Source organism: Brassica napus, chromosome C2 (assembly GCF_020379485.1).
Source record: "Brassica napus cultivar Da-Ae chromosome C2, Da-Ae, whole genome shotgun sequence".
NCBI classification, from domain to species: Eukaryota; Viridiplantae; Streptophyta; class Magnoliopsida; order Brassicales; family Brassicaceae; genus Brassica; species Brassica napus.
Genome location: NC_063445.1, coordinates 57524912 through 57552891, shown reverse-complemented (window position 1 = coordinate 57552891; position 27980 = coordinate 57524912). Strand labels below are relative to the sequence as shown.

General features: G+C 35.9%; 5 protein-coding genes across 7 annotated transcripts; 1 reads left to right on the top strand and 4 right to left on the bottom strand.

Moving 5' to 3' along the window:
- Window positions 1–2489: 2489 nt before the first annotated feature.
- Window positions 2490–5083, bottom strand: LOC106431196 (subtilisin-like protease SBT1.7). Its single transcript, XM_013872001.3, has one exon. It carries the CDS (start codon window positions 4896–4898, stop codon window positions 2616–2618), a length of 2283 nt encoding a protein of 760 aa, XP_013727455.2. The 5' UTR covers window positions 4899–5083; the 3' UTR covers window positions 2490–2615.
- A 3276-nt stretch (window positions 5084–8359) lies between these two features.
- On the bottom strand, window positions 8360–10074 carry LOC106431199 (protein CONSERVED IN THE GREEN LINEAGE AND DIATOMS 27, chloroplastic-like). Its single transcript, XM_013872004.3, has 7 exons — window positions 9732–10074; window positions 9497–9649; window positions 9313–9390; window positions 9136–9231; window positions 9011–9046; window positions 8742–8926; window positions 8360–8646 (listed from the first exon to the last, which is right to left on the bottom strand). The coding sequence occupies exons 1-7, from the start codon at window positions 9972–9974 to the stop codon at window positions 8484–8486; spliced, it is 954 nt and encodes a 317-aa protein (XP_013727458.1). The 5' UTR covers window positions 9975–10074; the 3' UTR covers window positions 8360–8483.
- A 258-nt stretch (window positions 10075–10332) lies between these two features.
- LOC106431200 (casein kinase II subunit alpha-1-like) lies at window positions 10333–12058 on the bottom strand. Its single transcript, XM_013872005.3, has 7 exons — window positions 11474–12058; window positions 11305–11395; window positions 11154–11219; window positions 11003–11085; window positions 10850–10913; window positions 10705–10773; window positions 10333–10603 (listed from the first exon to the last, which is right to left on the bottom strand). The coding sequence occupies exons 1-7, from the start codon at window positions 11956–11958 to the stop codon at window positions 10544–10546; spliced, it is 918 nt and encodes a 305-aa protein (XP_013727459.2). The 5' UTR covers window positions 11959–12058; the 3' UTR covers window positions 10333–10543.
- Window positions 12059–13688: 1630 nt separating this feature from the next.
- Window positions 13689–16832, top strand: LOC106431197 (BTB/POZ domain-containing protein SR1IP1). The gene is made up of 5 exons (XM_013872002.3): window positions 13689–14117; window positions 14238–14307; window positions 14385–14984; window positions 15243–15770; window positions 16087–16832. The coding sequence occupies exons 1-5, from the start codon at window positions 14062–14064 to the stop codon at window positions 16633–16635; spliced, it is 1803 nt and encodes a 600-aa protein (XP_013727456.2). The 5' UTR covers window positions 13689–14061; the 3' UTR covers window positions 16636–16832.
- A 542-nt stretch (window positions 16833–17374) lies between these two features.
- LOC106431205 lies at window positions 17375–19056 on the bottom strand. 3 transcript variants are annotated; one of them, XM_013872011.3, is made up of 3 exons: window positions 18914–19056; window positions 18095–18257; window positions 17375–17998 (listed from the first exon to the last, which is right to left on the bottom strand). In XM_013872011.3, exons 2-3 carry the CDS (start codon window positions 18173–18175, stop codon window positions 17558–17560), a joined length of 522 nt encoding a protein of 173 aa, XP_013727465.1. In that variant the 5' UTR covers window positions 18176–18257; window positions 18914–19056; the 3' UTR covers window positions 17375–17557. The 3 variants fall into 3 exon arrangements, with proteins under 3 accessions (XP_013727465.1, XP_022553040.1, XP_048603297.1); XM_022697319.2 differs by having other exon boundaries at window positions 18904–19044; XM_048747340.1 differs by lacking the exon at window positions 18914–19056 and having other exon boundaries at window positions 18095–18869.
- Window positions 19057–27980: the final 8924 nt, after the last annotated feature.

Sequence of the window (27980 nt, the reverse complement as noted above, 5' to 3'; positions counted from 1 at the left end):
CGTTTTAAAAAAAATTAAAATATAACATATAAGAAAAAATCTAACATATAAGAAAAATATAACATATAAGGTGTCCTCATTTTTGTATTTTAAAGTCGTTTTTTTTAAAAAAAATAACATATAAGGTTTCCTCATTGTTGTAATTTAAAGTCATTTTAAAATTTTTGAAATATAACATATAAGAAAAAATCTAATTTTTTTATTATATGGTTAATGTGATTGTTATTATTTTTAATAATATAAAATTAAACAAAAAATAAGAAGGATGCAAAAATTGTTATCAAATCTTTATTATTCATAATCATTAATTGTCATATATATGTAAATCATATTAGGTAATTCTGTAGCTTTTATTTAAGGAAAGAATACACACTTCTTATATTTTAGGTTAATATAATGTTCTCTAGTCCACAAATTATGACATAAAAACCTTATTTTTTTCATCGAACACATTCTTGAAAAAAGTGAACAGTATTGTTTCCATAGTTAAATTATTTTTACTTTTATCTTCCATATGGTTTTGAAAGCTTTCAAATCAACCATCGAATTGATACATGTCATTTTAATGGTTTTAGTCGTATACTTAAGGAAAATTTATATTTTTGTAATTTAAAGTTGTTTTAAAAAAATTCAAAATATAACATATAAGAAAATTCTAACATATAAGAAAAATATAACATATAAGGTGTCCTCATTTTTGTATTTTAAAGTCATTTAAAAAAAATATATAACATATAAAATTTCCTCACTTTTGTAATTTAAAGTCATTTTAAAAAATTCAAAATATGACATATAAAAAAAATCTAATTTTTTTATTACATGGTTAATGTGATTGTTTAATTTTTTTTTAATAATCTAAATTTAAACAAAAATGAAGAAGAATGCAAAAATTGTTATCAAATCTTTATTATTCATAATCATTAATTGTCATATATATGTAAATCATATTAGGTAATTCCGTAGCTTTTATTTAAGGAAAGAATACACACTTTCTATATTTTATGTTAATATAATGTTCTCTAGTGTTATATAATTATGGATGTGACACCATTAGATTAAACTATACTTTATATTAGATGCTCTAGAATTATTTGAAATGGAATTTAGAAGGCATTTAGAGTGCCACCTAAGATTTGGGTTTTTTTTAATTAATACAAAAGTAAGGTTCTAATTTTTCAAATGCTTATCAATTAATATATAGGGGATTAAGATTACCTCCATTAACTGTCAATTTTATTTGTAAAGTTATAACTATTTATTTTTTCTTTTTGTTAATTTTGTTGATTTTCTCATTTCTTATCTGATATCATGGATTTTCATAATTGACGCCCCTCTCAAATGGAAGGTGTTGACTGTTGTCATTGTTAATTGTACATTTGTAATCAATCATTTGGTTACAACTATCAATTGTCTTCAACGTGTAGGTGGTTTCTATTGCTCTTATTGTTGAACGCCATCTTCATGTTTGTTATTTATGTTTTCGCCTCCGTTCTATTGTGACTTTACGTGCAGGAAGACCATATTATATACACGTATTAAACTTGTATTTTGTATGTTTTCCAGTATTTGTGATTCAGTGGGTTAAGTGACTGATAGAAAAACATTATCGAGATAGTTTAATACCAATTGATTAGTAGTCTATCCTACCTGTCACTATGCTTGTGCTTTCCAGTATATTTCGTCAGTTGTTTGATCTTAACTCATACATGGTCTCAAACATCTTAAAAAATAAATATGTCTTTCATATTCACATTTTATGGAACCAGCTCTGGCCAATAGTAATGCGAGAAGGTTCAATCCGAACTTCCTAAACAAAAAGTTTTATTTGCAAATCTAACATATAGCACATGATTCAGTTACTATGTTGAATAATTGAAAGAAGTAACATGTAAAAGATGTTGTCATGGGCTTCATCAAAGATGGTGATTGAAAAAGTCGATGCTATCGGCATGTGGAGGATGAGAATAAGGAAGATTTGATCCACAGAACTCACACTTAAGCTTGTCGTGTGGAAATTCAAATAAGTAAAAAAATAATTAAATTTTCTACGTATATGTAAAGGGTGTATATGTAGAATAATTTTAAAAAAAATAGATTTGTAGAAGGTGGAAAGAGATAGGAAGAAAGGGTAAAGTTTTGATTAGTTATTTATTGTAGTTTTTTGGTCATTTGACCTAATTTTCCTATAAAAAATCTAGAGAGAAATAATAAGATGTTATCTATACTGAACCCAACAATATAAAACCTATTATCTTATACCGTCCTTCAAAAACCCAATAACCAACCAAATTCTAGTCATGACTATTAAGTTCATATCTCAGAAAATAACTTGCTTTAACCTATTAAATCAAAATAGTTATTACACACTACCAGTTAGTGTGGTCTATGAAAATTAAAGATTCAAAGTCACATGATGGATTTGTAGAGACCCAGCTTATCCTTGTGGCCGGAGAATATTTACTCTTTTGAGATAGCAAAGAGAAAACAGATAAAGCCCAAGAACACACTGCATGCCACTTTTGCTTTGAAACAAAGAGCTATTACAAAGAACGGCACTACAACGTCCGTGACTTTATTCTTTCCATCAAGCCCTTTAATTTTGTCACAATTTACAACTATGTCCAGCTGATCGCTACGGGACTAGCCACCACGTGTTTCCCATCTGACCATTCGATGCTCCCGAAGCTATTAGACCTAGACGCCTTGGACGAGTTTACTGTAAACGTCACTGTATACGATTTCTTCTCGTTTATTTCTTTGAAATTCAAAACCGCCGGTTCAACCGAAATCTTCACTTCAGTTGTCTCCGAATTTACTTTAACCGAGTAAGACCCGGCTCCTCCCACGCTCGTGACAGTGCGCGTGTACTTGAGCACGCCGGATCCGTCAACGTTAACGGCGAACGACGGATAGTTTAGATCAGCGACGGAGTACGATTTACTAGGATCGCAAGTGTAATTGCGTCTCGACACACTTCTGATCTGCGACGGTGTGTAATTCAACGCACAGAGGAAGCCTAAGTAATCCACCGTCGTTAGATCATAAATAAGTCCCGGATTGATCGCCGTCGTCGGCGACACGTGTCCTGCGCCATGCTCAAACGGCGTTGAAGGTTTCCCCGTCGTGACGTCGAGTATCGGTTTCCCGTCTTTGTATGTTTTGTAAGCGGTGGTCATGAGAGCCGATCTGATCGCCGCCGGGCTCCACTCCGGATGCACGGACTTGAGAAGCGCAGCTAAACCGCTCACGTGAGGGCAAGACATGGACGTTCCTGAGATGATGTTGAACTCCACGCGTCTAGCATCGGAAGCTAGACCGGTAGGTCCCTTGGATCCGGTCCAACCGGCAAGGATATTAACTCCCGGTGCGATTAAATCCGGTTTAAGAATATCGGGCGTGATCGAATTAGGTCCTCTCGAGCTAAACGCCGCAACAACCGGAGACGGCTGGACGTTAACAACGGTCCCTCGAATCAAAACCGAAGCGGTTGGATTCGGATCGGTTAAGACGTAATGCCGGATAATATCACCGGCCTTCTCTCCCACGGCGGTGGCAGGTAACAAATGAGCATCCGCCACAAGCTCCTCTCCGTTCTCCGCCGTGTTAGCGAGAATCATCCCGAGTCCGCCGGCAGCCTTCACCACCTCTCCTTTCTGAACCCTGGCGTTCACTCCTCTATCGCACATCACGATCTTCCCCTTCACTTTCTCCGGAATCAAAGTCCCGGGCCCACATAGATTCCCGTTAGCCGCGTTACTAGCATTCCCCGCGTAAACAAACGGCAGCGTTTTATCCGGAAGGGGGTCTCCTTTAAACAACGAAACGCCCGAGTAATTCTTCCCGTTTCCGAGAACCGCAACCGCCGGAAAATCGCGATCTATCGTACCCGCACCAACGGTGGTGATCCACGGAGCTACGTTCGATAAAGTGGACGAGCTGGGACCAGAATTACCGGCGGAGCAGGAGACTAATATCCCTCTCTCCATCGCCGCAAACGCTCCGATCGCGACGCTGTCTCTATAATAATCCGACGTGCCACCGCCGAGAGACATCGACAAAACGTTAACGTTATCGTCGATAGCTTTATCGATCGCAGCTAAAATATCCGAGCTGAAACAACCGCCTTCCCAACAAACTTTGTAAACCGCCACGCGAGCGCGTCGGGCCATCCCGCGGGCCGCCCCGCTAGCGAATCCGAAAAGGCTAGCTCCTTCCACGACGGATCCAGCTGCGGTTGACGACGTGTGGGTCCCGTGGCCGTCGTCGTCTCTAGGAGATCTTGATTCTTTCGACTCGTCGACTGGTCCCATCGTGGCTTCGTACCCGCGAGCGAAGAATCTAGCTCCGATTAGTTTGCGGTTACACAGCGAAGCCGTGAAGTTAGTTCCAGCCTCGCAACCGCCTCTCCACGTGGAGGGGATCGGACCTAATCCAACGTCGGAGAAGCTTTTGCTCTCCGGCCAAACCCCGGTGTCGAGGACACCGACGACGACGTCGCTGGAGGAGCCGGTTTCGGGGAAGAGGTCCGCGTTGTGGACGTCGAGGCCGAGGAAGAGTGGAGTGCGAGTGGTGTGTAACTCGTACCGGTGCTCCGGTAGTACCGAGATGACACCTGGCAGAGTCATGAGCGAGTCGGCTTCTTCGGGAGTTAGCCGAGTCGAGAATCCGTGAATGGCGTTGGTGTATGTGTAGAGGAGCTGAGCAGATTGTGAGACGGATCTGAGGGAGGAGTCGTACCAGAGAGAGTGGAGGTCGAAGCCCGACGGCATCTGAGACTGCGCCATGTGAACGATGTAAGTTGCATGTTGAGCTCCATCCGACACGTGGCAGAAGCCCGGATGGAGGACGAGGAGGAAAGTGAAGAATGCAGCGGAGGAGAGAAACGAAGAAGAAGACATGTCTTTCGCAATCTATGGTATCGCTCTGATTTGGATGAATAGTTTATATCTATATATAGTAAGTAGGGAGAGACGGGAGATGCTAGTGAGAACACACAAAGAGGTTTTAGATGCTAGTAACCGCAAGCTTCTGACACTGTGTCACAACGTGCCGTTTCCCACATCTCTTTGTATCGGTTTTATATTCCCAAACCCGAACCAGATCTCAACTCCTGCCGCAAAAGACAAATCTATAAAGCTAACTCCAAACCATTCTCAGTTACAACTAACCATTGAATCCTTCTTCTAACCGGAATTAATTATATGAATCATCTGGAAACTATATTCTACAAGTAAGAAAAATATACAATATATCCGACTACAGATATCAAAAGTTACTAAGTAACCATTTTGTTCCAAGCATAATTAAATTATAATTATCCGTGGATTCAATTATGACAGTTATATGAGCAGCAACAAGTAGATATATTAATTCGCGACATGTGACCTTGATTATTAATCAAACCTGCCTAACACAACTCTAATCTGTTTCCTCACTTGGAGATAACTTCCAAATAACAATATGTGACAGATAAATCGGCAATTATTTTTATTAAACCGACTAATTATTGTCTTAGCTCCGGTTCGCTTGAATACGGTATGGTCGTGTCCACACTTCCACAGTCCACTCCAAAATTCCCCTAAAGAAGGTTGCGTTACTACCCCACATTCAATGGATTCCATTGGGGAGTGGAGTCAACAATTTTGTCTTTACCTCGAACTAAGTGTAAATACAAAAGAATCTAGATACTCGTGACTCTTTTATGTTTGTATATGGACAACAGTACAATATACTCCTGTCCATATTAGACATCAAAACGTCTTTATGTCCACACTATTTAGAGCCAAACGTCTGTATGCAATTCCTTCTACACCAAAACGTATGTAACGGTCCGTGGATGCCATAAGAGTGCTTTGTTTCATTTGGTTTAGCAATTTACTCTTTGTTTTGCGTACATTGATTATTTGATTACGCGCATAATCATGATTTATGTTTTGAAAACGTACAGATACATAAGGAACTACTTTTCATACTAGATATGAATGGGTTTGGAGAAAGACATCATCAACTAACCAATGCTTTTGAGTTTTGACGGTTGGGATCCAAATAATGTGTGTGGCAATTATCGAGACTTTGGTTCGTATGGTACGACATGAAGTAACGTGTCTTTACATCAGATCAGAGTTCGCGAAAACCATATCTAAATAATTAAGCTACATTTTCAAATGTTCATATTGTTATTATTTTTTTTTAAACGAGCAAATAAGAACATCAGAAAGCTGGCAGGCTGGTCTATTTTATCCGACTCTCAGTAATAATGCCACGATGAGGTATTGAATATTGTCCACGTCCCTGATTGATTTCATATAGTATTAAATTTTGGGAAAAAATAGTATGTATCAGGGTTTTAATTGGACAATTCTCTTTATTTACTTGTTTTGGAACTTGGTTAAAATTGAACTGTGTGCCTACAAAATTCACCTCATGAACACTTCTCTTCTTCTTTCAGTTATACCTTATATATTAAAACAGAAGTAATGACTTCTCATTCATATGTGATTTTTAAAAAAATAGACTATCTACTAGAGTTGGTCATATTACATTTTCAATCATTAGTAATCTTTATATTAAATAAAAGACATTATTAAAAAATCTTTTCCAGAAACATATAAATCTATAAATCTCTATGCGCTTAGATATAACTCTCTATAACTCACGAGAGTTTGTAGTTTTCATGTAAAGTTTGACATGAAGAGACGTCTTCCCAGATTATTTGTTTAATCATTGTATTTTTGTAGTGTTGTGTTTGCAGACAATATTTACTAAAGATTATTTGATTGTAAGCTCTGAACATATGTTAATAATTTACTAAACACATTGATTAGTGTGGAGAAGATGAAGTTGGTCCATTGTTAACGTCCATTTATGTTTTTCAAGTCAATGAAAGCAGAAGACAATATTAAAATAATGGTCGCTTGATACAATTACGTTCATTTAGTTGTCTTACCATTTACTAAAGATTATTGGATTGTAAGCTCTGAAACTATGTTAATAATTTACTGAAGACATTGATGCATTTGGAGAAGATGAAGTTGGTCCGTTGTTAACGTCTATAAGAAATTTAGAATATCTACATTCAGTTGCAACAATAGATATCTACATCTATTCTGTTAACAATTCAAATTAAATAAAGATTAATTCCTATTCTGTTATAACTAATCAAAGCAATATCTACTTTCAAAGAATATATAATTTTCGTGAGTGTACTAACATATATGATATTCTAAGCATTTATTTTAAAGCTTGGAGATCAAGCTCACATATTTATTGTTGCCCTGACCTTCTCAATTTGTTTCCGATATTTTCGAAACATAATCACGTAATTTTTTTTTTATTTTACATAACAACCTAAACAATATCATCGATCTAATATACTTGATACCAGATTTACAATGAATATATCAATATCTACAATATAGGTAACTATAACAACCGATTCTTAATATCCTATATCTTATATATTAAAACAGAAATCACAACCTTGATTCATGTGTGATTTTTTAAAAAATGGACCTAATATACCTATTTCTAGAAAGTCATGTTACATTTAATATCTAATCTTATCATTTAAATTTTGGACCTACCATAAATTTTTATTGGGCTATCAATAATTGGATTTACACAATAGATGATCCATTAGATTTATAGATAGTATAAATTAAATATATATAATTTAATGTTGTAATACTATACCTCTATATGCTAAATATTTAAATATTTGTCGATGTTAACTTTTAAAATTATAAAGATTTTTTTAAAATAACAAAAATCATATTATCTAACAAATGATTAATCTTTACTACCTTAAACCAATGAAAACAAATTTTAAACTATATAGTTTATTTTAAAAATTAAACAAAAACTAAATTTTTAATTATTTACTTGATAATATAAATCTATGAAGCGAAAAGTTTAATTTTTTAAAAACTTTCTAAATTTGTGAAATGTTACAATATCTTTGAATATGACAATAAAACAATATTTAATAACCTTTATATATATAGTTACGATTTAAATAATAAAATAATAATCCGAAAATATATATATATATATATATATAAGAAGATACAAATACATGTGAAAGTTTAAAACAATCTATTCAATGAAAAAATATACAGTAAACTTATTAAGTTTTAAAAATTGATAGACACATATATATATTATAATATATCCCAATTTAGAATTGAAAACAAAATATTTATATAAAAATAAATAAAAACAAAAACCCGTCGTGATCTAGTAAGAAGTTAAAAACTAACGCAATCTATCAACAAGTAAACTGATGATTTTAGCCTTTTAACCGTGAAAAGTTATATAGGCCGTTAATCTAAGCCCTTTACATGATTAAGTTGGGCAATTATTGGCCCACGTAATCCACATTTTATAAAATAACTGGTACAGTATTTGGCAATTATAGGCATTTTAATCAAAACTGAAAGACCACATAGTGCATTTGTGTTGCTGTATACTAGTTTGACAAAGTACTATTTAACAAGATCATCCCATTTGCAGTATTGACCACCGGCCAATGCACGGTAGTAACGGTCTCTGCAATAGACCGGTCTTCCATCAGCAGCCTCAGCCGCGGCTGCTGCCAAGTCATCATCAGTGACAACATCGGTGGGCAACCGAAGCAATTGTTCTTTTCTGCATAGTTTGTATGAACGAAAAGAGATGAGAGTGTGGCTCCAACCAAAAGTTCTGATAGTTTGGTGTTACTGATTGATCTCTCTCCTTGTTACCTCATATTGAACTTGTTGTTGGTTCTTGAAATGGAAACCTCTGGTTGGTTATCCTTAGATGATCTTAGAGTGGTTTTAAAGAAATCCTCGACTGGTGTTGCGAAAACGAATAGGACGAATGCTGAAACGAGCAAAGCTCCTGTTCCAATTAATGTCTGCTTCAGCATCTTGATTACTGGCTTCACCTGAAACTCACAAATGTAGCCTCAGTTTCTTTTTTTGCCTTTCCAGCATTTGAATAAGAAACATCATTGTCTGCATTCATTTACCTTGTAAGAGCCTAACAGCCTGTCCCTAGCCAATACCTGAGAAGAAACAAAGATGGAAATGCATTTGGACCATAGGAATGTTCATTTCTTGTAATGAAAAGGGAAAAGACTTTGGAAAAGCAAACCTCTGGAGGCTTAACCCACATTTGGCCATCATACCATCCGCTCTCTTCGTATGGAATAACAGCAGAAAGTAGTCTATCTCCAACATAGCTCCATCCCTAACAACAAACCAACCAACTTCATTTATAATCCACTAATAAATTAATGTTAAGCTGGGGAGAAGTCTATTAATTAAATACCAGGTAAATTCTCAAGACAATCAACGAAACCAGGAATAAAGTCCCTGTCCCTGCAGCTATAACAAACCTCAAAGGTTCCTGCCAGGAAAATTATATTATAATCTGTAAAAAAAAAAAAAGAGTGTACAAACACACACAAACACACACACATATCTTCTTCTTCAAAAGGGAGAGGGTCACTCACTCTGGAAGGATTAAAGCTAGCAGCAGCGATGGGAACACCAAGGACAGTGAAGGTGACCAACCAAAGACCACCGAGACGAAGAAAGAATTTGCTTGGACCCAATTCTCCCCATGAGTACAACATCCCTTCCTTCAAAGCCGAATACTCATTCACCTAAATAACCCCAACAAAAAAAATGATTTCATCTATTTATAGAGTTAGAAAAAAAATATGACAAAATGTAAAATATACTTACAGGTCTTTGGTCGGAAGGAACTTGTATCTCAGAACTGGGATCCCAGCTTTGTCCAGAGAAACTCATGCTTCCACTTCCGTTACCTTCTTCCTTCATTGCTTTCACAGAAACTCTTACAAACATCTGCTTCTTCTTACCATCATCGCCATATTTAACGATCGACGATGAATCATAGTAATTGCCGAGCTTTCTGTTACAAACCTTCTTCGGAAGCAAAGGGTAATTAGCACTTAATCTTAGCATTGCGAATGAGTTTGCGAGTGGGAGAGTAGCGTTGATTGAAGAAGATCAAAGGTTAGTGGAGCAGAGCTCCTGAAACACGTAACAACATGCATAGCCAGAATAAAAACTAAATATTTGGTTTCTTATTTAAGCATTTGGTTTTGTGTCTTCTGCCTCTCGCCACGTGGCGGATGCTCTCTTGCACGCAGGTTTCGCGGGTATCTCTCTCTCTCTCTCTATGCTTCCACGAGCCTCTCTCCTTATCTTACTAAATTTTATTGGGACATCCAGCCCACTTTAATTTACTCAGCTTTTTATTAGTAGTAAAGATGCTCATAACACACGTGTGAATAAATTTAATTGGAGAATTTTGTTTGTTATATGGGGCAGCCAGAGTGTAAATAATATAATAACCATTCATAAAACAAATGTTTACAACTTTTATACGTTGTAATTCAATACAGGGTGTTTTAACGTTGGCCAAAAAGAAAAACATCACACACATATATTGTTTAGAAAATATTTGAAGAAAAGATCAAACACTTAACCATCATCATCATCTTGCCAGACAGATCTCTCACTCGTGAGTTTCATTGACTTCTCATCCTGCTGGTTTCTGCTGCCCTTACTTGCGCGAAGTAAGCATGTGCCTGTGTCATCAAACCAACAAAAAGAATCTATTTGCCTCAAAATGCGATTGAAACAAAAAAGTTCGCCGCCTTTTTATATTTATATTTGCTAACGAACGTACCATGGCTTCTTTTGCAGTAAGTCTGTCTTGATGATCATACCGGAGCAGCTTGTCCAGGAAATCAATCGCCTACATGTGTTTAACGATACAACCTCTGTTAAAACCCCAAGCTAAAACCCATTTTCTTTAAGAACAAATAGTAAACCTCGGGTGAGACTAGATGCTGATTGTCCGCGTTGATGAATTTGGACCAAGGCTTCCTGCTATGCCTGTGTTTGAACCAGAGAATGATTTAGCAAACTCTTATTCTCTTCTTAGCTTTAACAGAATAATAATAACGTTTCAAGGATTCACATACCGCCCAACGAGTGCTTCAAGTTGTGGTTCAAGTTCTAACTGGTACTTATCTAGATACGCATTCAACTCATCTGCCCCAAGTACCTATGAATAACAAACAAGTAGAGAGATATGTTTGTGACGACGACAATGGAAAAAATGAGATCTAGTACCTTGGCGATTTTCACAAGCTGATCCTGATTGTCATGCCCGTAGAAGAAAGGTTCCTTACGGAATATCTATTCAAGGAATATTAGGCCAAATCAGAAACATTCTGTAATAAACAAACAAACAAACAAACATAATGGCACCAACGGCACTCACCATCCCAGCAAACATACAACCAAGGCTCCACATATCCAACGAATAGTCATAGTCTTGCAAGTCCACAAGAAGTTCAGGTCCCTTAAAGTATCTGATAACACGCATTTGACGAGACAACATCAGAGTGAAGCTTGGCTAGTAAAGGATACGAAGTAGTACAGGCATATACCTTGATGCCACACGCACATTGTACTCCTTCCCAGGGTGGTAAAACTCAGCAAGACCCCAACCTATCAGCCGAAGCTTACGCAGCTCATGGTCAATCATAACATTGTGAGGCTTCACATCTCTGTGCATGATCCCTTGCGAGTGGCAGTAATCCAATGCCTTCAAGAGCTCATAGATGTAGTAACGAATGTCGTAATCAGTCAGTGTAGGGTACGGAACTTTAAAGTCCGTGCTGTTGACGTACTCAAATATCAAACTCGGAGTTTTCGAGTGTTGTTGATCTCTAACAACATCAAAGAGCTTCACAATGTTCGGCCCACCGCATAGGTTCTGAAGTATCTTAATCTCTCTTCTTATCTTCTTTTTCTTAACAGGCTTGAGGATCTTGACGATGCACTTCTCCTTGGTGTTCACGTTAAATCCCTCGAACACTTCACTAGCAAGAGACGTCGAGGAGGAGATTCGAGGTGAGGAAGAATGGCACATGTATCATTCACTACGCTCTCCCGCAGGTGATTCTGATCTCGTTTTTTTTCTTCCTTTTGCGTAGTTTCTGCGCTAACGTGATTTTCCAAAACGGACCTAGTAAAAGTAATATAGGCTTTGAAGGCCCATTATGTATGTAACTCGTCTACACACGTCTGATTAGTGAACTTCCCCTACCCTACCACACAGAGATGGGTCATGGGTGAAGATGCTATTATGTGAGAGATCAATGAGTCTATAATTGCATAAAGCTATTGATGATCTTGACGTGAGGTAAATAAGTCAAGATTCATGTAGCATATTCTGTTTTTTTTTTTTTTTTTTTTTGTCAGCTGCCCAATGAATTTGATCAACCGGTGGTCAGACGAGTTGATTCTCTGGGAATCATCTCCGTCTGTCCGGCTCCAATCTATATGGAAAAAGATATAACCTCTCGTTCTAGTTTTTTTTCTCAATGTATCCGCTCGGTCATTCCTACTCCGAAAAATATGAATTAGACTCATGTCCTCGAAGTCAACCTATAGTATGAATATGAATATGAAGCATCTCAATCTCCGGCGCGAAAGTTGGATAATCCTCTGGATTTATAGTCATGTCCACTAGATCCGAACGAAAAGATATAGCTTCTGATTCTAGCTTCCTTCTCTTATTATTATCGTCACTATTTCAATCTTTTGAACTTTTCGATGCGAATGTGTTATATTATTGAAAGACACCATTTATTGCAAGATTGGGATGAGTCATAATCAAATGTTGGGGGCATATAGTGACTTCAATTATCAAAAAAAGGAAGGATTTAAATATGATAAGACTCTTTGTAGGGACTAGGCCTGGTCAAAATAACCGGAACCGAAAAACCGAACCGAAACCGAACCGAAATATCCGAAACCGGAACCGGACCAATACCCTAAAATACCCGAACGGTTCCTATATTTTTATATCCGAAATAACCAAACCGAACCGGAACCGAACCGAAAACCGAACGGGTACCCGAATATATAAAAACATTAATTATATATACATATAACATCAATAAATATATATTTTTAATTTAAAATTCTATTAAAAGTATTTGAAAATAGTTGAGGATAACTAAATTATTATAAACTATCCAAATTACCCGAAAGTATCCGGATAGTTTTATCCGAAATATCCAAAATAATCCGAAATATTCAAATTTTTTATCTAAATCATCCTAATCCGAAATATTCAAATTTTTTATCTAAATCATCCTAATTATTTGATATTTTACCTTAAATAACCAATATTTTATCCAAATTATCCGAACTACCCGAACTATCCGAACCCGAACCAGATCCAAATGAGAACCAAACTTTTTCCGGATATTTTCCGGTCCCTACATTTACTATCCGAACCGAACCGAACCCGAAACTATTCGAACCGAACCGAACCGAAAATAGGTCAAGTACTAAATGGATCCTCTAGCCCCTATCCGAACTACCCGAAACCCGAAATACCCGAACCGAACCGATACCCGAAATGCCCAGGCCTAGTAGGGACCAAGACTTCCATCGTTCATGTTCGGTCATAAAATCTTATATTCTCTAGCTTAGCTTTATACTCCTTCCCTCTCTACTCTATTCCATAAACGGATAAACCAATAAATAGCAAGCATTAATATTATACTTGTAAGAGATATGTACACATGTGGAGAGGAATCAATACTCTTTTTCTACTTCGTTTTGGAATTATTTGTTTTGGTATAGAGATGTGTCTGATCCACATGACCCTTCTAAAATCTTCAAACCAAACCATTACCACACAAACACACAGTCCTTGGACAGCCTCTCTATCTTGTACTCTCCATGAAAATTACGTAACAGCCCTTCTTTCCTCTTCTTTGTCCTCTTCTCTGCTCTTGGAGTAAGGGTAGTTTGTGGTTTTCCTTGTTTGGAGAGTTTAGGTTCTCTCTTCTCTGTTTGGTCGCACATTAGAGAAGAAAAGAGAGAAAGAAACTCTTTTGGTTGATCTTATTCTCTTTTTATTTCTTAACGGCACAACTTCTTCATGAGAAGGACTTGAAATAGTGTTCTATGGTTGATTTCTTGAGTGAGAAGAAGCTGCGAGCTTAGTGTTCGTAGTATGTCAGCAAAGAAGAAAGATCTTTTATCTTCAGCCATGAAGAGAACCAGTGAATGGTTTTAAATCTCTTATTTCGATTATTTTACTTCTCTTGGATTATTATTATTGTACTTTTATTTCTGGATCCATTTTTTATATCTAGTTTCCAAGTAAAAATATTTGTTACATTGTATCAGGATATCTTCTCAGGAAGTCTCTAGTGATGTCACCGTTCACGTAGGAGAAGCTTCTTTTTCACTGCATAAGGTAAACTCTAGACCTAATATTTATTGATTAATATATATATGATGCAAAGCCAGTGACATGATCAATCTCTTTTGTAGTTCCCACTCTTGTCCAAATGTGGGCTTTTCAAAAAACTTGTGTCTGAATCTACAAACGATTCAGATGCTACTGTTATCAAGATCCCAGACATCCCTGGAGGCTCTGAAGCATTCGAGCTAACAACTAAGTTCTGCTACGGTATTAACTTCGATATGAGCACAGAGAACATTGCCATGCTTCGATGTGCATCAGAGTATCTAGAGATGACAGAGGAACACTCTGTAGAAAACCTCGTTTCAAGATCCGAAGCTTACTTGAACGAAGTAGCTCTCAAGAGCTTATCGAGTGCCATCACAGTCTTGCACAAGTCAGAGGAGTTGTTGCCCATTGCTGAAAGAGTGAAACTCGTGAGCCGTTGCATCGATGCCATTGCTTATATGACTTGTCAGGAGAGCCAGTTCTGCAGTCCTACGAGTAATAATAGTAACAGTGAGGTTGTGAGCAAGCAGCCTGTGGTTGACTGGTGGGCTGAAGACTTGACCGTTCTTAGGATTGATTCGTTTCAACGTGTTCTGATAGCAATGATGGCTAGAGGGTTTAAGCAGTATGGGCTTGGTCCAGTGCTTATGCTCTATGCTCAGAAATCTCTTCGAGGCCTGGTGAGTTTCCTTCAAACACAAGTTACCACTATATAACAGAGTTGTTAGGGTTTTATTCACTCGCATAACCGCGTGAAATTTCTGGAAGTTTTTTATATAGAGATAGGTCTCTAAATTACGATTTTCTTTTAATTAAAATTCTTTTAAAAAGTTTATTGGCCTCTAAATTACGATTTTTTTAAATTAAAATTCTTAAAGAAATGCTTATACACCGAGAATCTTAGATCCGGCCTTGTTAATCAGTTTAGTTCTTTGCAGGAGATTTTCGGTAAAGGAACCAAGAAGATTGAACCAAAACAAGAACACGAGAAGAGAGTGATTCTTGAAACCATAGTAAGCCTTCTTCCTCGAGAGAGAAACGCAATGTCAGTTAGTTTTCTCTCCATGCTTCTACGTGCAGCTATATACCTAGAAACAACGGTTGCTTGTAGGCTTGACTTAGAGAAGAGAATGGGGTTACAATTGCCACAAGCGGTTCTTGATGATCTCTTGATTCCTTCTTATTCTTTCACTGGAGAACACTCCTTGTTTGATACGGACACTGTTCAACGCATTCTCATGAACTATCTTGAGTTTGAGGTTGAAGGAGTCAGGTTAAGCAACAATGGTGTTGATCTTGCTGGTGACATGGAACGTGTTGGTAAACTGATGGAGACTTATTTGGCTGAGATAGCTTCTGATAGGAATGTGAGCTTGCAGAAGTTCACTGGTTTAGCTGAACTTATTCCTGAACAGTCCAGAGTTACTGAAGATGGTATGTATCGAGCCGTCGACATCTACTTGAAGGTAACTATGCCAGGAATGTCATTTTAATGCATCTCATGCGGATTAAAAAAATTGCAAAATATACTAATATACTCCTATTTATATATAACTAATTAAAAATATTTTATTACCTATTAAAAAAAAATAAGTGATCAAATATATAAAATTACATTATAAATTTAAACTTGTCTCTATTTTTAAAACAAAAATAATAATTACAAAATGACATTATTCGTGAAACATAGAGAGTATTAAGAATTTAAGATAATAAACATATACATTTCATTTGCACTATCTTAATCAAGGCTATTGCATGAATTATATGTTCTTCTTGCAGGCGCATCCGAATATGAGTGACGTAGAGAGGAAGAAAGTATGCAGCTTAATGGATTGCCAGAAACTATCACGTGAAGCATGCGCTCATGCAGCTCAGAACGATCGTCTTCCCGTTCAAACCATTGTTCAAGTCCTTTACTATGAACAACAACGCCTACGAGGAGAAGTCACTAACGATTCAGATTCTCCAGCACCACCACCACCACAACCTGCAGCAACTGTTCTTCCACCTCCTAAGCTCAGCTCCTACAACGACGAACTCTCCAAGGTGAAACGCGAGAACCAGGACTTGAAACTGGAACTTCTCAAAATGAAGATGAAGCTTAAAGAGTTTGAGAAAGAAAATAATGAGAAGAAATCATCAACAACAACAACCATGAGCAGCAATCACAGTTCTCCAAGATCAACTGCTTCAATGGATAAGCCTCCATTGCCAAGAAAGTCATTCATAAACTCGGTTTCAAAGAAACTCGGAAAGCTAAACCCTTTTGGCATCCCACCTAGAGGAAGAACCAAACCACCTAAAGATCGGAGACACTCTATTTCTTGAAAAAAACATAGTATATAAATACATGAGTTTATGTTTAATTTTTGTTGGGACTTCTGAGTTCTGATTCAAAGGTTTTTCTCTACTTATAAACATTTGTTTTCTTTGTGTGTTTATGGTGTTTATTCCTACATAAAGCTGGTAATTGTTTTTAATGTAAACTTTTTCATCAAATTTTAAGAATACACCATTTACAGTCATATTTATATATACTGTGGAGCTTCTGAGGATTAGATCATAGATACAGAGAACTTGGAATTCTAAAGCTGATAATGATCTCAAACAAGATCTTGGGGTCATGTATCAGAATTTTACTATTAGATTTTTAATTCTCTTTAATTTGGAAAGCAGAAAATATATAAAAATCATAACTAAAATGAGGGGAAGTAGGTGATGTTTGAAGTCTGAAGGGAACATGCCAGCAGATAGTGCATGTTCTTGTCCCTTAACTACTTCATCATTGGCCCCTTTTTTTTTTGGTAAAAGCCCCTTTTATAACTTCTCCATTATTCTTTCATTAACTATAATGATAATGCTCCAATTTCTTTTTCATTTTCTTTCATATGTATATAGAATGTAAAAGGACCGAACCTTGTGTAGGTATACTTAAAAATCTGAATATGGTAAATTCTGGAGATGAAAATTATATACGTCGAACTCAAAAATAATTAATAATCAATTTTTGTAAACAAAGTAAAACGTTTATATTGATTTAAAAATCATTGTAGTATATAGTGATCAGTATTCTCGAATTTTAGCATTGTAGTATTTATATTGATTTTATTTACAAGAAACCTAGAAAGAAACTATAGAAGAAAATTACTGATAAGCATTAAAAAGATCACCTGGTAAAAATATACTAAATCGAAGAGAGGAAGAGAAATCTATTTCAGAATATAGCTACTATGAATATTATTTATTATTATCAAAAAACATTCAAGGTCAATGCTTGAAGCCATGGCTGCTTCTGCTTCTGATGTTTCATTAATCTCTCTTGTTCTTCAAGATTGTTGAGGTTATTATTGCTTGACCCTGTCGAAGACGACGAAAAGCTCTGGCGGCCGGAATTTAAATTTTCGTCCATTATCTCCGGCCAAGAATTCTTTCTCTTCTTCTTGTTCAGTCTCATCAAATCGCCACCGTAACATGACGGTCCAAGCGTTAGCTCTATCTCACTCTCGTCCATAATCTCTATATTATTACCACCGGATTCTCCTCCGCCGGGAAAATTCACCGGTTGGTCAATATCATGGTCAACTCTTCTGATGAACGTCCCTAGTCCTGAACTTACATTATTCCCCTCGTTGATCTGCATGTTCTTCATCAAAATCTTTTGGACTTGATATAACCTATGAAGCTCATATACCTGAATGCATATTAAAAACCATATATTCATTTTCATTTTCATGTGTTTATGATGTAAGATGGAAAAGATCAGAATCTACTAATAATCAGTAATTACCTGTTGCTTGAACGTTTCTTCATGTTTAAGCATAGCCATTTTCATGTACTGCTGTTCGTACGGATTGAGAAGCTTCTCCATATTCCAATGAATTAAGACTTTATTTCATCAAGATCTCAAGAAGATTTGATCTGAAGAACTTGAAACTTTGGTTTGTAATAATCTGTGACAAGAAAAGAAAAGAAAATTTTATTTTGTCTGCTAGTACTCGATTTAGATTCTGCAATTTTTAGCCACTAATGTTATAAATCTGAGCACACATGCGCAAAAAAATATCCTCATCTATCTATACATACAAAATCTCATACATATTTATCGTACTTACTAGACCAATTTGGTGGTTTTTCATGTTATTTCCCTTACACGTATGTCATTCTTGTCTTTTCATTAATAACATTCGCTTACATTCTTGTGGACTTTTCTGGTTTTTCAGTAAGAAACTGACGTTAAGTTTGGTGGGGGTAACAATAGAGATCTTCAATCGAAGTGAGTTCGAACAAATGATATTTTTGTTTATATTCAAGTGTAAAATTTGAACCTAAAAAGTACACCATTTACAGTGATAATATATAGACGATTTCCTTTGATTCTAAAATCCAAAAACCTAATAATTCAAAACAGAAAGCCACATTCAACGCTCCTAAATACATGTTTACAACTCTTTCTATTTTGCTGCATTGCAAAAGGATTTTCATTAGAGGATACACACGAAAAAAATATAATCAACGAATTCATTAACTATATACTACAAGCTGATGAAGACATGACAAACAAATAAATCAAAGTAAGAAAATAATTAGGAGGATTACCATAACTAACCTGAAACAACCAGGTTTAGAAGTTGGTTTTATGATGGAAGAATATGATGAGCACGACTAAAAGCGCCTTTTAGGTCATGAAGAGAATAATGAACATAATAATGAGCTTGAGATCAAGTAGATGATCACGAGCTTAGAGATGAGATGGATTGGTGCGTCACATTCTTCGTAGTTATATATACTGCAGCTATATTATTCTGAAAGAAGTTCTCTTTTTTTTTTCCGTCTGAGTAGTTTTTTTATTGAATAAAGGCTGAAGCCCATCGAAACCTTACAAACACCTAAAGGCCCAAATCCAGAGCCCAGAAAAAGAAACCAGACAAATTAGGCCCAAGCCCAATACCCAACAACCCATTCCCGACAACTAGCGATTCGCCCTAGCTCAAAGCCCAAACCCGAATCGTCGCCACCACCGGGAGCACCTACGTTGGAGAGGACGCGTCTCACCGGCCATTACAGGAACATGCCTCACTGTGACCGGCCTAATCCATGATCCCACACCCCCTTGACCTCCGCCGTGAGTTACTCGTGTGTTATCTTTATCGGATAGATCAATCGCCGTAGCGAGATCACAACCGCCACCGTTCGAGCAAACACCAGAGAAAATCACCGCCGCACGGAACATCACCAACTTGCACTAGACACCTCTCTCTTCCAACCACGAGAGATCGTCCTCGGATCTCAACCGACAAACTCAAGAAAAAACATGAAAAGACAAACCCTAAACCAAATCTAGATAAAAACCAAGAGCCGACTAGGTAAGGTAAAGAAATCCTTCACCCCTCGGAGCACGAGACGGCGACGCACAGCTGAGTAAGCCTCCACCTCCCGAAGACTTTGCCGACGACGCAGAGCTGAGGAAACCTCCACCCTCGCGGAAGCTTAAACGGCGACGACGGAGCTATCGTAGCCTCCGCCTCCCGAAGCAAAACCTGACCTCAAACGAAAACTGTAGCGACTAACCGCCGTCCTACTTCCTCACTACGAATCCAGAGCAGGAGGAGTTGTCGCCGATTGAAGCTCTCCATCAGCAGCGCTCTTCCCGGAACAAACCCTAGCCCAGATTCGAAAATATATCGGAAGGGACACCGGATCGAAGCACACAGAGAGGGCCTAGACTGGATCGACAAGGAAAAGAGCCACCGGCGTCGGCACGCGCTCGGACGCGCAGCCGGACGCCGGCCTTCTCTCACACGCGTTTTCTCTCTCTGTATTTCTCACCTTGTCTGAAAGAAGTTCTCTAATTTAATGATTATTTAAATAATAAGGGTTTAAGTAATCATTTGTTTTGAAAGCATTAAATTAATCTATTTCTCACATGTCACAAAAACCAAAGTGATTGTTATATACTCATGAGTCATGCCGGACAAACAACATAGTCTTCAGCCAATAGCCTTCAAAGGTTCCTCTAAGAAATATGCAATTTGCCGCCTCCCCAGACAGCTCCAGCAAAGCTTCACTTACAATATATATAACTGTATATGTATGTCTACATAATCGAATTCATGGATATACATGCTTGACAGATGAGACAATACTAGATTCGATTTCGGATCCATCAGATCCACATAATTAACTTCGTCCATAAATTATAGAATAGTAATATTCATGGCTTGAGGTTTATATATCACTCATGATTCTTTTTGGTCTTAAATTATACTAGTATATTATATAATCATCTTTACCAACTATATCGGAATACCTAATAGAGATCTTTTGCGTGTAAAATATTAGCAAAATTTGTGTGTTTGTATACATTGTCAAAAGTTGCACAAAAAAAAAAAAGTATACATTGTCAAATTAATGTGAATTAAATAAATGGTGAATTTAGTGGTTGTTGGAGACTTTATATCTAATAAACCTTACAATAATAATGATTCGATCGCGATGATAATTCTGATTAAGAAATAACGGGGAACATCTTATATGGTGCTGAGCTTGAATCACATGCAACCCAGACTAACAAAGCAACAACTCCAGTTGTCTTAATATATATATTTATAACTATGCATTATAGAAAGAAGCATGGTTATTAAGATTTATAAAAATGTAGATATGCTAAAATAATTTGAAGTAACAGACTTTTGAGGGAATAATTAAGGGAAAAGCGAATCAGAATCTGAGAATAGGTGGCATGTCGTGGGTCCGATAAGTCTTGTAGGAGAGATCTTAGCCGTTGGATTTTGCTGAGGATGTCCTTTCGAACTGTTCAAACTTCAAAATACTCAGAGCACCACTGACCTAACAACCCATAACGGGGTGTTTAATTTTTTTTTTTCTGATTAAAAAAAAATTAAAAACCGTAAAAGAACTGGTGTTTAAATTCCACCCTAGAACCAATCTACTATTATATTATGTTTTGCTAAGCATCCCTGTAAACACTTGGGTTAATGGTGCTCTTCGAACTGACCCAACAGGATCTGATCTCCACCGTATCTACGAAACACATATAAAAGTGACCAAATAATTCTTCTATAGGTAATGATCACAATTATTTCTAGCGTTATTTATTTAAAGGTTTTCTGATTAAATGTTTCTGGACTGACTTTATTTATCTAAAACGAAAAATGATTATCTTGTTGAGTTTGCATGTTATGTCATATTTAAATTAATACAAGGCATGACTTAAGAGTTGGACGTGTTGTGTTAATTTTATCTTGTTGAGTTTGCATGTTATGACTTCTTCTTTTTTCTTGTGTGCACAGTTTGCATGTTATGTCATATTTATAATTGTGTAACGGGAACAACATCAAATCCTTTGCAACTCACTAGTCCTAATTCAATGTTCTTTTATAATAGCTGATTATACATAAGAGCAGATTATGAAGAGAGCTGACTTGGGTTATATAGTATATGGACGTTTGTTTTGTGCAAGGTTATTATATTTTGTTTTAGAAAATAGATTAAAAATCTAGCCACAAACGAGTATGTGACAACATATAAGTATAACATGTGACAACTAGCTACTAATTTTATTTCTAAATCCAAAATAAAGAAACAAACGTTGGAGAGAGAGGCACGCGTTGCCGGAGAGGGGAGGGGCAATGGCATGGAGCCTTGGGTCTGATCGGCTCCCTCGTTTGTGGAGTGCTCTCACTCCTTCCTCGGAATTTGTTTGTAAACTTTGAAAATCAATTGTTTATTTTTAAATGGGTCGGACTTATAACAAAATTAGATATATGGTAGCCTTATAGAATGAGCGATCGAGAGTTGTGAAGAAGAGGAAGAAGAGAAAAAACAAAAAAAAAAAAGAAGAGGAAGAAGAGTGTCTTTCCTTCTTCGTAGGTTGATCTCGAACCAAACAAGATACTGACTCCTGCAGTCATGTCTTGTTCCTCGTATGCTACGATCATGCGCTTATTTCGACGACTCCCTTTAATTTGTTTATTAGCTTTGATTTTCTAAAAAAGTTCCTTTAAATTTTCCATTTCATATTATTTTGACATAACATTTAAGAAGACTCCCTTTAATTTGTTTATTAGCTTTGATTTTCTAAAAAAGTTCCTTTAAATTTTCCATTTCATATTATTTTGACATAACATTAATTAAGAAGACTCTATGATGCTTTAGAAAGGACTAAGATGTTGTAGTTTCCTGTTTATACACATGAATGTGTATGTGTGTGTGTTTTCACACATGCGTGTCTTTGTGTGCTTTGAGGTTAAAAAGGATATATACAAACACCGACATGCATGCATGCATGTAAGAATCTATACTGTAGGTTTTCTTTTAGCTATAATATAAACTAGGGGATGTCCGCACGGGATATTATTCTATTATGGTTAAGTATGATGTTTTTAGATGATATAATTATGTGGTCAATATTTATTTGTGAAGAGTATGATTTAATATTTTATTGTGTTATGTAGTATTAGGTTATAGGTTAATATATTATGTGTTCGTCTTTTAAATAATGTGTTGTTGTGTGTGTAGTAGTATTTGTTAGTAGTGAATTGAGGTTCTGATGTAAAACATATTGAATTTCAATAACTTTGAATTTAAACATTTGTTGATTTTAACATTAACGGATTCAGCGTCAAAATTGTGTTTCATATTTTCACATTTTTGAACATTATTCTTTTTTTAACAACATTAAACATTATTCTTCTAAGATGTTTTTTTCGTCTCCGCATATTTTGACTTAAAACGTCACCATCTATATATTTTATTTACATTTCTGGTATGCGGTATTTCTTACCATCGCAAAAAAAAGTCTCACACTTGTGAGATTATCTGATATTTGTTGTAGATCAGGTTTATGAATTTTCAGTTGTGCGGTTGTTTCTCATGATGTTGTACACTGTTCTGATCAATATCGTTTCTCTTCTTCCTTAGATTTGACTAATGTTAGGAACTATATCTCCTTGCGTTGGGTCAGAGTTTAGTTGTATTCATCGTAGTTGGCTTGCCGTTGATAGTCCCTGCTCGTCTTGGTTTTCAAGATCTAATTTTTGGTGATCTGACTTTTATGTTCTCTCATAGCTCGAGGATGGCTCCACAGTTTGATGATTTTGTGTAGTCTCTATTTCCTTCTTTGTTCGCTCATCTCGTTGCACTTTTCATCGCTGGTTGCGTCTCTGGTGGCTCTCCATTTCACCATGTTTGCCACTCAGGTTTGGATAGTGTTTTTCTTCGCGTATGTTTTGTGGGCTTGGAAGATTATTTCTTGTCTCAAACTTGAGTTCTGGTTTATCTGTGGTTGGCTTCCATTCTCCCTCCATTATGTTGTTTTTCTTCTTTCCCTGCTTCCTTGGTATATGTGTGTGGAGTTAGTCTCTTGGTGCTTTGGTCTCTTCTATTGAGAGTGGGCTTATGGTTGTTTTGTTTGTGAGGTGCTTCTTACCTTTTAGCTGGTGGTTTTGCTTTATGCATGTGTTTTCCTGCTTCGTGGTGACTTTGATTTTCCGGTGATTATTCTTCCTCTGATCCGTTTTTTTGGTGTTTTGGGTTGATGTTTGATCGCGTTCATTTGTGTTCTAGACCTTTATTGAGTTAGTGTTACTATAGTATTTTATTTTTTCTTTGTGATTGTGGAGATTTAAGTTTAGATTATGTGTCTTACTCTAGTTTTTTTTAGTTTTGTTATTTTATGATTTTTAATAGTAAAATAAATTATAATTTGTAAATAAAATAATAGAAAATAGTAAAAAATAATAAAATAGTAAAATAGTAAAAGTTTATGTTATTTTTAGTTGTGAATAAATAAAATATTTAAAATCGATTTATATTATTTTTATTTTTTCTTTATTCATCTTCAATTTTATTGACCAATAAAATATATTATAAAACTTCATATAATAATGGTTAGTGTGAGAAAAATTATAGTTCACAATTAAAAAATACTAAACGAATCTGCAATATAGTGTAAAAGAGGAAGTACGTAAAATGTAAAAACAAAAAATATATAGGGACACATGTCATCAAACTCCCTTGTCATTTGTCATAAAAAGGGAAAAAATTAACTTTATATACATAGATTGAAACGTTTGATAACATAAGCATAATATAACTGAATTTTACAATTTTTCAGATGAAGAAAGTTATTATTTTTAATCATAAATATTTTTTTAATATATATGAACAATCTTAAACCTCAATCTTTATATACAAAATAAGTATTAGTTTATTAACAGCATAGTTCGAACTAATTATTAGCACTATTTTTAAAGAATATAATTTTTTATTAGTACTACTTTATTAAGTTGAATTTGGTTTCGGGACATGTTGAGAAAAACAGAATTACGGCTTTCTGAATTTCTGAACCTGGGGTTTCCCATTTCATAATCACGAGCTTGATTATCAGAAATTTATAAATCAGAAAATAAAAATAAGATGTTTCTACAAAGGCAAATAAGATGATTAAACAAGTAATATTCCATTAAGGTGTCACTGAGTAGGCATGAGACGGATCGGGTATCCGAGCAATTTTAAGGTATCCGGATCCGGATCCTTATACGGCGGATCCATAATTTTAATATCCTTATCCGGATCCGGGGTTCTCGGATATCCGGATGTCGGATATCCTTCTAAAAATTGTAATATCCGGCGGATATCCGGATCCGGATTTGGATCCTTAAAATAAATAAAAAATAATATCAATATATATAAAATATTAACAATAATTTAAAAATAAAAATATATATAATGTTTTTAATTATTTCTATGTATAATATTACAAAATTTATATAAAATTTATATATACTATTATAAAAATGAAAGTATATTAAATAAAATTAATTTTTATATATAGATATTACTATTTTTGAAATAGTTATTAATAAAACTTACGGATCCGGATATCCAGACTAAAAAATTAAAATATCCGGATCCGGATCCGGCTTTGACGGATCCAACATTTTACTATCCGGATCCGGATTCGGTCCCTCCGAATATCCTGATTTTCGGATCGGATCCGGATCGAATCTCGGATCGAATCCGGATCTCGGATAAAAGTTCCAGGCCTATCACTGAGGGCAATTATGATGACTTTTTTTTTATCAATGGGCAATTATGATGACTAATGGGTAACATCTCGGCTTTATCAAACGTTTTTTTTTTTTTTTAATATATCTTAAATTTACTCAAAAAAAAAATAGATGTCTTTGCAACAAGTGCTACAAATTTGTAATAAAAAGAAATTATCGTTCTAGTTTACCCGTGCCATTCCTTCTTTAACGTGTAGCAAACCACACACTCAAACTTGCAGCATACTTTTGATCTCCCAACTTTATGATGGAGCTACATCGGTTTCGAATATGCCTATCAAGCATAGTAACAAGGGTGGAGATCGAGGTTGGAGAAGCCCCATGGCGCCTGTCGTTTCTTTCTCGCCAAAGAGAATGGAACGAGACCTGAAAACCATAGCGAGTGAGGAAAGTAGTAATCATATCTTGACTATTATCAATGGTGAGAGCCATTATATCTTCCCAGATTATTGTGAAACGAGATCCAAGAAGACCACTCATCAGCTGTGTCCAGACGGCAGAGGTGTAGGGACATGAGAAGAATAAATGGTTACGAGTTTCGAGTTGATTACAGAAAACACATGACGGGTTGACGCTTGTGTTCCAAGTAAGCATACGATCCCCGGTGGTTAGACGGTTCAGAATGGCCAACCAAGTAAAGAAAGCGTACTTTGACGTATGATGCGTGAACTATACACCTCTGTACCAGTCTACAATGGTCCCTTCCAAGTATTTTTGGTGTGGAAAACAGGTTTGTATGTGTCCAGGGAGTTCTTCCAGACAGAGTAGTCTGCCTCCTCTGGCTTTATCAAACGTTGCTTGTTTATACTGAAATAAATAGTATAGACAGCTTTGAAGAAACTTTTTTCTGTTAACAAAGCACAAATTCTAAAAACAACTATACTAACTAAACTAGTAACTATGTATGTGAATGATATACCACGATTGCTTGTGAGCATTCCATATTACTTTATCAATTCCTTTTTTTTAACATATATTATTATTGAAAGGAGTCATACAGTAAAGCCATTACAAACCATGAACAAACAAACAAAGCCGGCTATCAAATAGGACAAGATACCGGATACACAAGCCCACACGAGGAAGACGTAGCCCAAACACTTTATCTGTTCTTATTTTGTCTATGTATGAAATAAGTGAGATTGTAAAAGTGAAAAAAAAGAAAGAATAGGTATTTTCTATATCGCTGAAACTTTGCTAGATATATTTGGGTTCAATTTCTGTTCGCTTTCTGTTTTCTGAAAAAGGGTTTAATTTTTTTTTTCTTTTTAGGGGTTCAATTTTTTTTGTTACAACTTACAACCAATCAATTTGTTTTTCAAACGTGCCTTGACAATATAAAACTATATCCGCAATCTATCTATTGAACATATTTTCTCTTTTTAGAAAACAATCTTACAGATCAAGCTAATAAGTTTTACAATTATTTTTTTAGTTACGGTTTAAGATATTGAATATTAACAAAGATGATTACAATTTCATAATAAAAAAAGATTACAATTTTAAACTTTTGCAAAGTTCGATTGATTTGATCCATGGACATACGAGTTTAACCTAGCAAAACTGTACAACTACGTAAAGATGGACATGGTTGACAACAATAATAAAAATGGACATGATTAAGAATCTTTATATACAGATCTTTATTAAAATGGACTTGGTTGACAACAATATTATTTGGTCACCGACTCACCGAGTCCTATAAATTCAATAAATAGATAAATTGTTGCGATTTTTGCTATGCACGAAGGTCACGTTTGAGCATCTTATTATCCTTTGCTAAATTTCCAATGTCAAATGTCTTCTTGTTGCTATAAGGAGTCTTTTAGATTCCCTGACCCATTAAAAGTAATATACACTATAGTTTTTCGTAGAAAATTGTCTAATATGCTCTCTTTTTTTTTGTCATCCGTTGGATTAATTCGAAAACATGGAAGTTTTTACACAAGCCGGCAAGGAACACATTCCTTCCAGAGCCAAGAGCCGACAAGGATCATTGTCCCTTCGGAGCCAAATGAAACTACAAGGTAATGGACAAAATGAAAAGATGGAAAACTAAAATTTGAGCCGCAAATCTTATTGAGAGAACCGAGCAGGTGTCCTGATGATAACAACGACTGGGAAAGAGTGCACCGATCTTCAAACTACAGGTAGAAACAAGTCAAGGAAGCTTGTTTGTGGACTTGAAGATATTTCCTATCCAGAGAACCAAGAACCAAGTTGGCAGAGATCTCAAAGCTTGCACAGCATTAAGCCGGCACTTCCATTGACTCCAGCCATATCGTAACACAAATAGAACCCATTTGGATCTTCATATGAAAACCGAGAAAAACACTCTTGTCACTAACCAAAGCAGAAACCCTCCACATTTATTGAAACCATAATCATCCTTCTATACCCAACCAACCGAGCATATAGAGAGTGTGGAAAGAGTTGAAACCGCAAGAGCTTGAGATCCTTAGACGCCAAAACCGAAGTGATTCGTAAAACACTTAGCCGCATATCTGAACCGGAACTTACTACCACCACGAACCAGATCGCAAGTACAAACCCAGAACAGTCAGGCAAATGAATCTTTTCTCA

What these genes read in the sequence shown, in the direction of transcription:
- LOC106431205 (XM_013872011.3), bottom strand. Translation starts at nt 18,175, where the DNA reads ATGGAGAAGCTTCTCAATCCGTACGAACAGCAGTACATGAAAATGGCT. An exon ending in AAGAAACGTTCAAGCAACAG is followed by an intron (nt 17,999 to 18,094) that starts GTAATTACTGAT and finishes ATATGCATTCAG; the next exon opens with GTATATGAGCTTCATAGGTT.
- LOC106431200 (XM_013872005.3), bottom strand. Translation starts at nt 11,958, where the DNA reads ATGTGCCATTCTTCCTCACCTCGAATCTCCTCCTCGACGTCTCTTGCT. An exon ending in AGCTTGTGAAAATCGCCAAG is followed by an intron (nt 11,086 to 11,153) that starts GTACTAGATCTC and finishes TGTTATTCATAG; the next exon opens with GTACTTGGGGCAGATGAGTT. An exon ending in AGCATCTAGTCTCACCCGAG is followed by an intron (nt 10,774 to 10,849) that starts GTTTACTATTTG and finishes AAACACATGTAG; the next exon opens with GCGATTGATTTCCTGGACAA.
- LOC106431197 (XM_013872002.3), top strand. Translation starts at nt 14,062, where the DNA reads ATGTCAGCAAAGAAGAAAGATCTTTTATCTTCAGCCATGAAGAGAACC. An exon ending in ATGAAGAGAACCAGTGAATG is followed by an intron (nt 14,118 to 14,237) that starts GTTTTAAATCTC and finishes ACATTGTATCAG; the next exon opens with GATATCTTCTCAGGAAGTCT. An exon ending in AGAAATCTCTTCGAGGCCTG is followed by an intron (nt 14,985 to 15,242) that starts GTGAGTTTCCTT and finishes AGTTCTTTGCAG; the next exon opens with GAGATTTTCGGTAAAGGAAC.
- LOC106431199 (XM_013872004.3), bottom strand. Translation starts at nt 9,974, where the DNA reads ATGCTAAGATTAAGTGCTAATTACCCTTTGCTTCCGAAGAAGGTTTGT. An exon ending in TGTGGGTTAAGCCTCCAGAG is followed by an intron (nt 9,047 to 9,135) that starts GTTTGCTTTTCC and finishes GTTTCTTCTCAG; the next exon opens with GTATTGGCTAGGGACAGGCT. An exon ending in GGCTGTTAGGCTCTTACAAG is followed by an intron (nt 8,927 to 9,010) that starts GTAAATGAATGC and finishes TGTGAGTTTCAG; the next exon opens with GTGAAGCCAGTAATCAAGAT.
- LOC106431196 (XM_013872001.3), bottom strand. Translation starts at nt 4,898, where the DNA reads ATGTCTTCTTCTTCGTTTCTCTCCTCCGCTGCATTCTTCACTTTCCTC.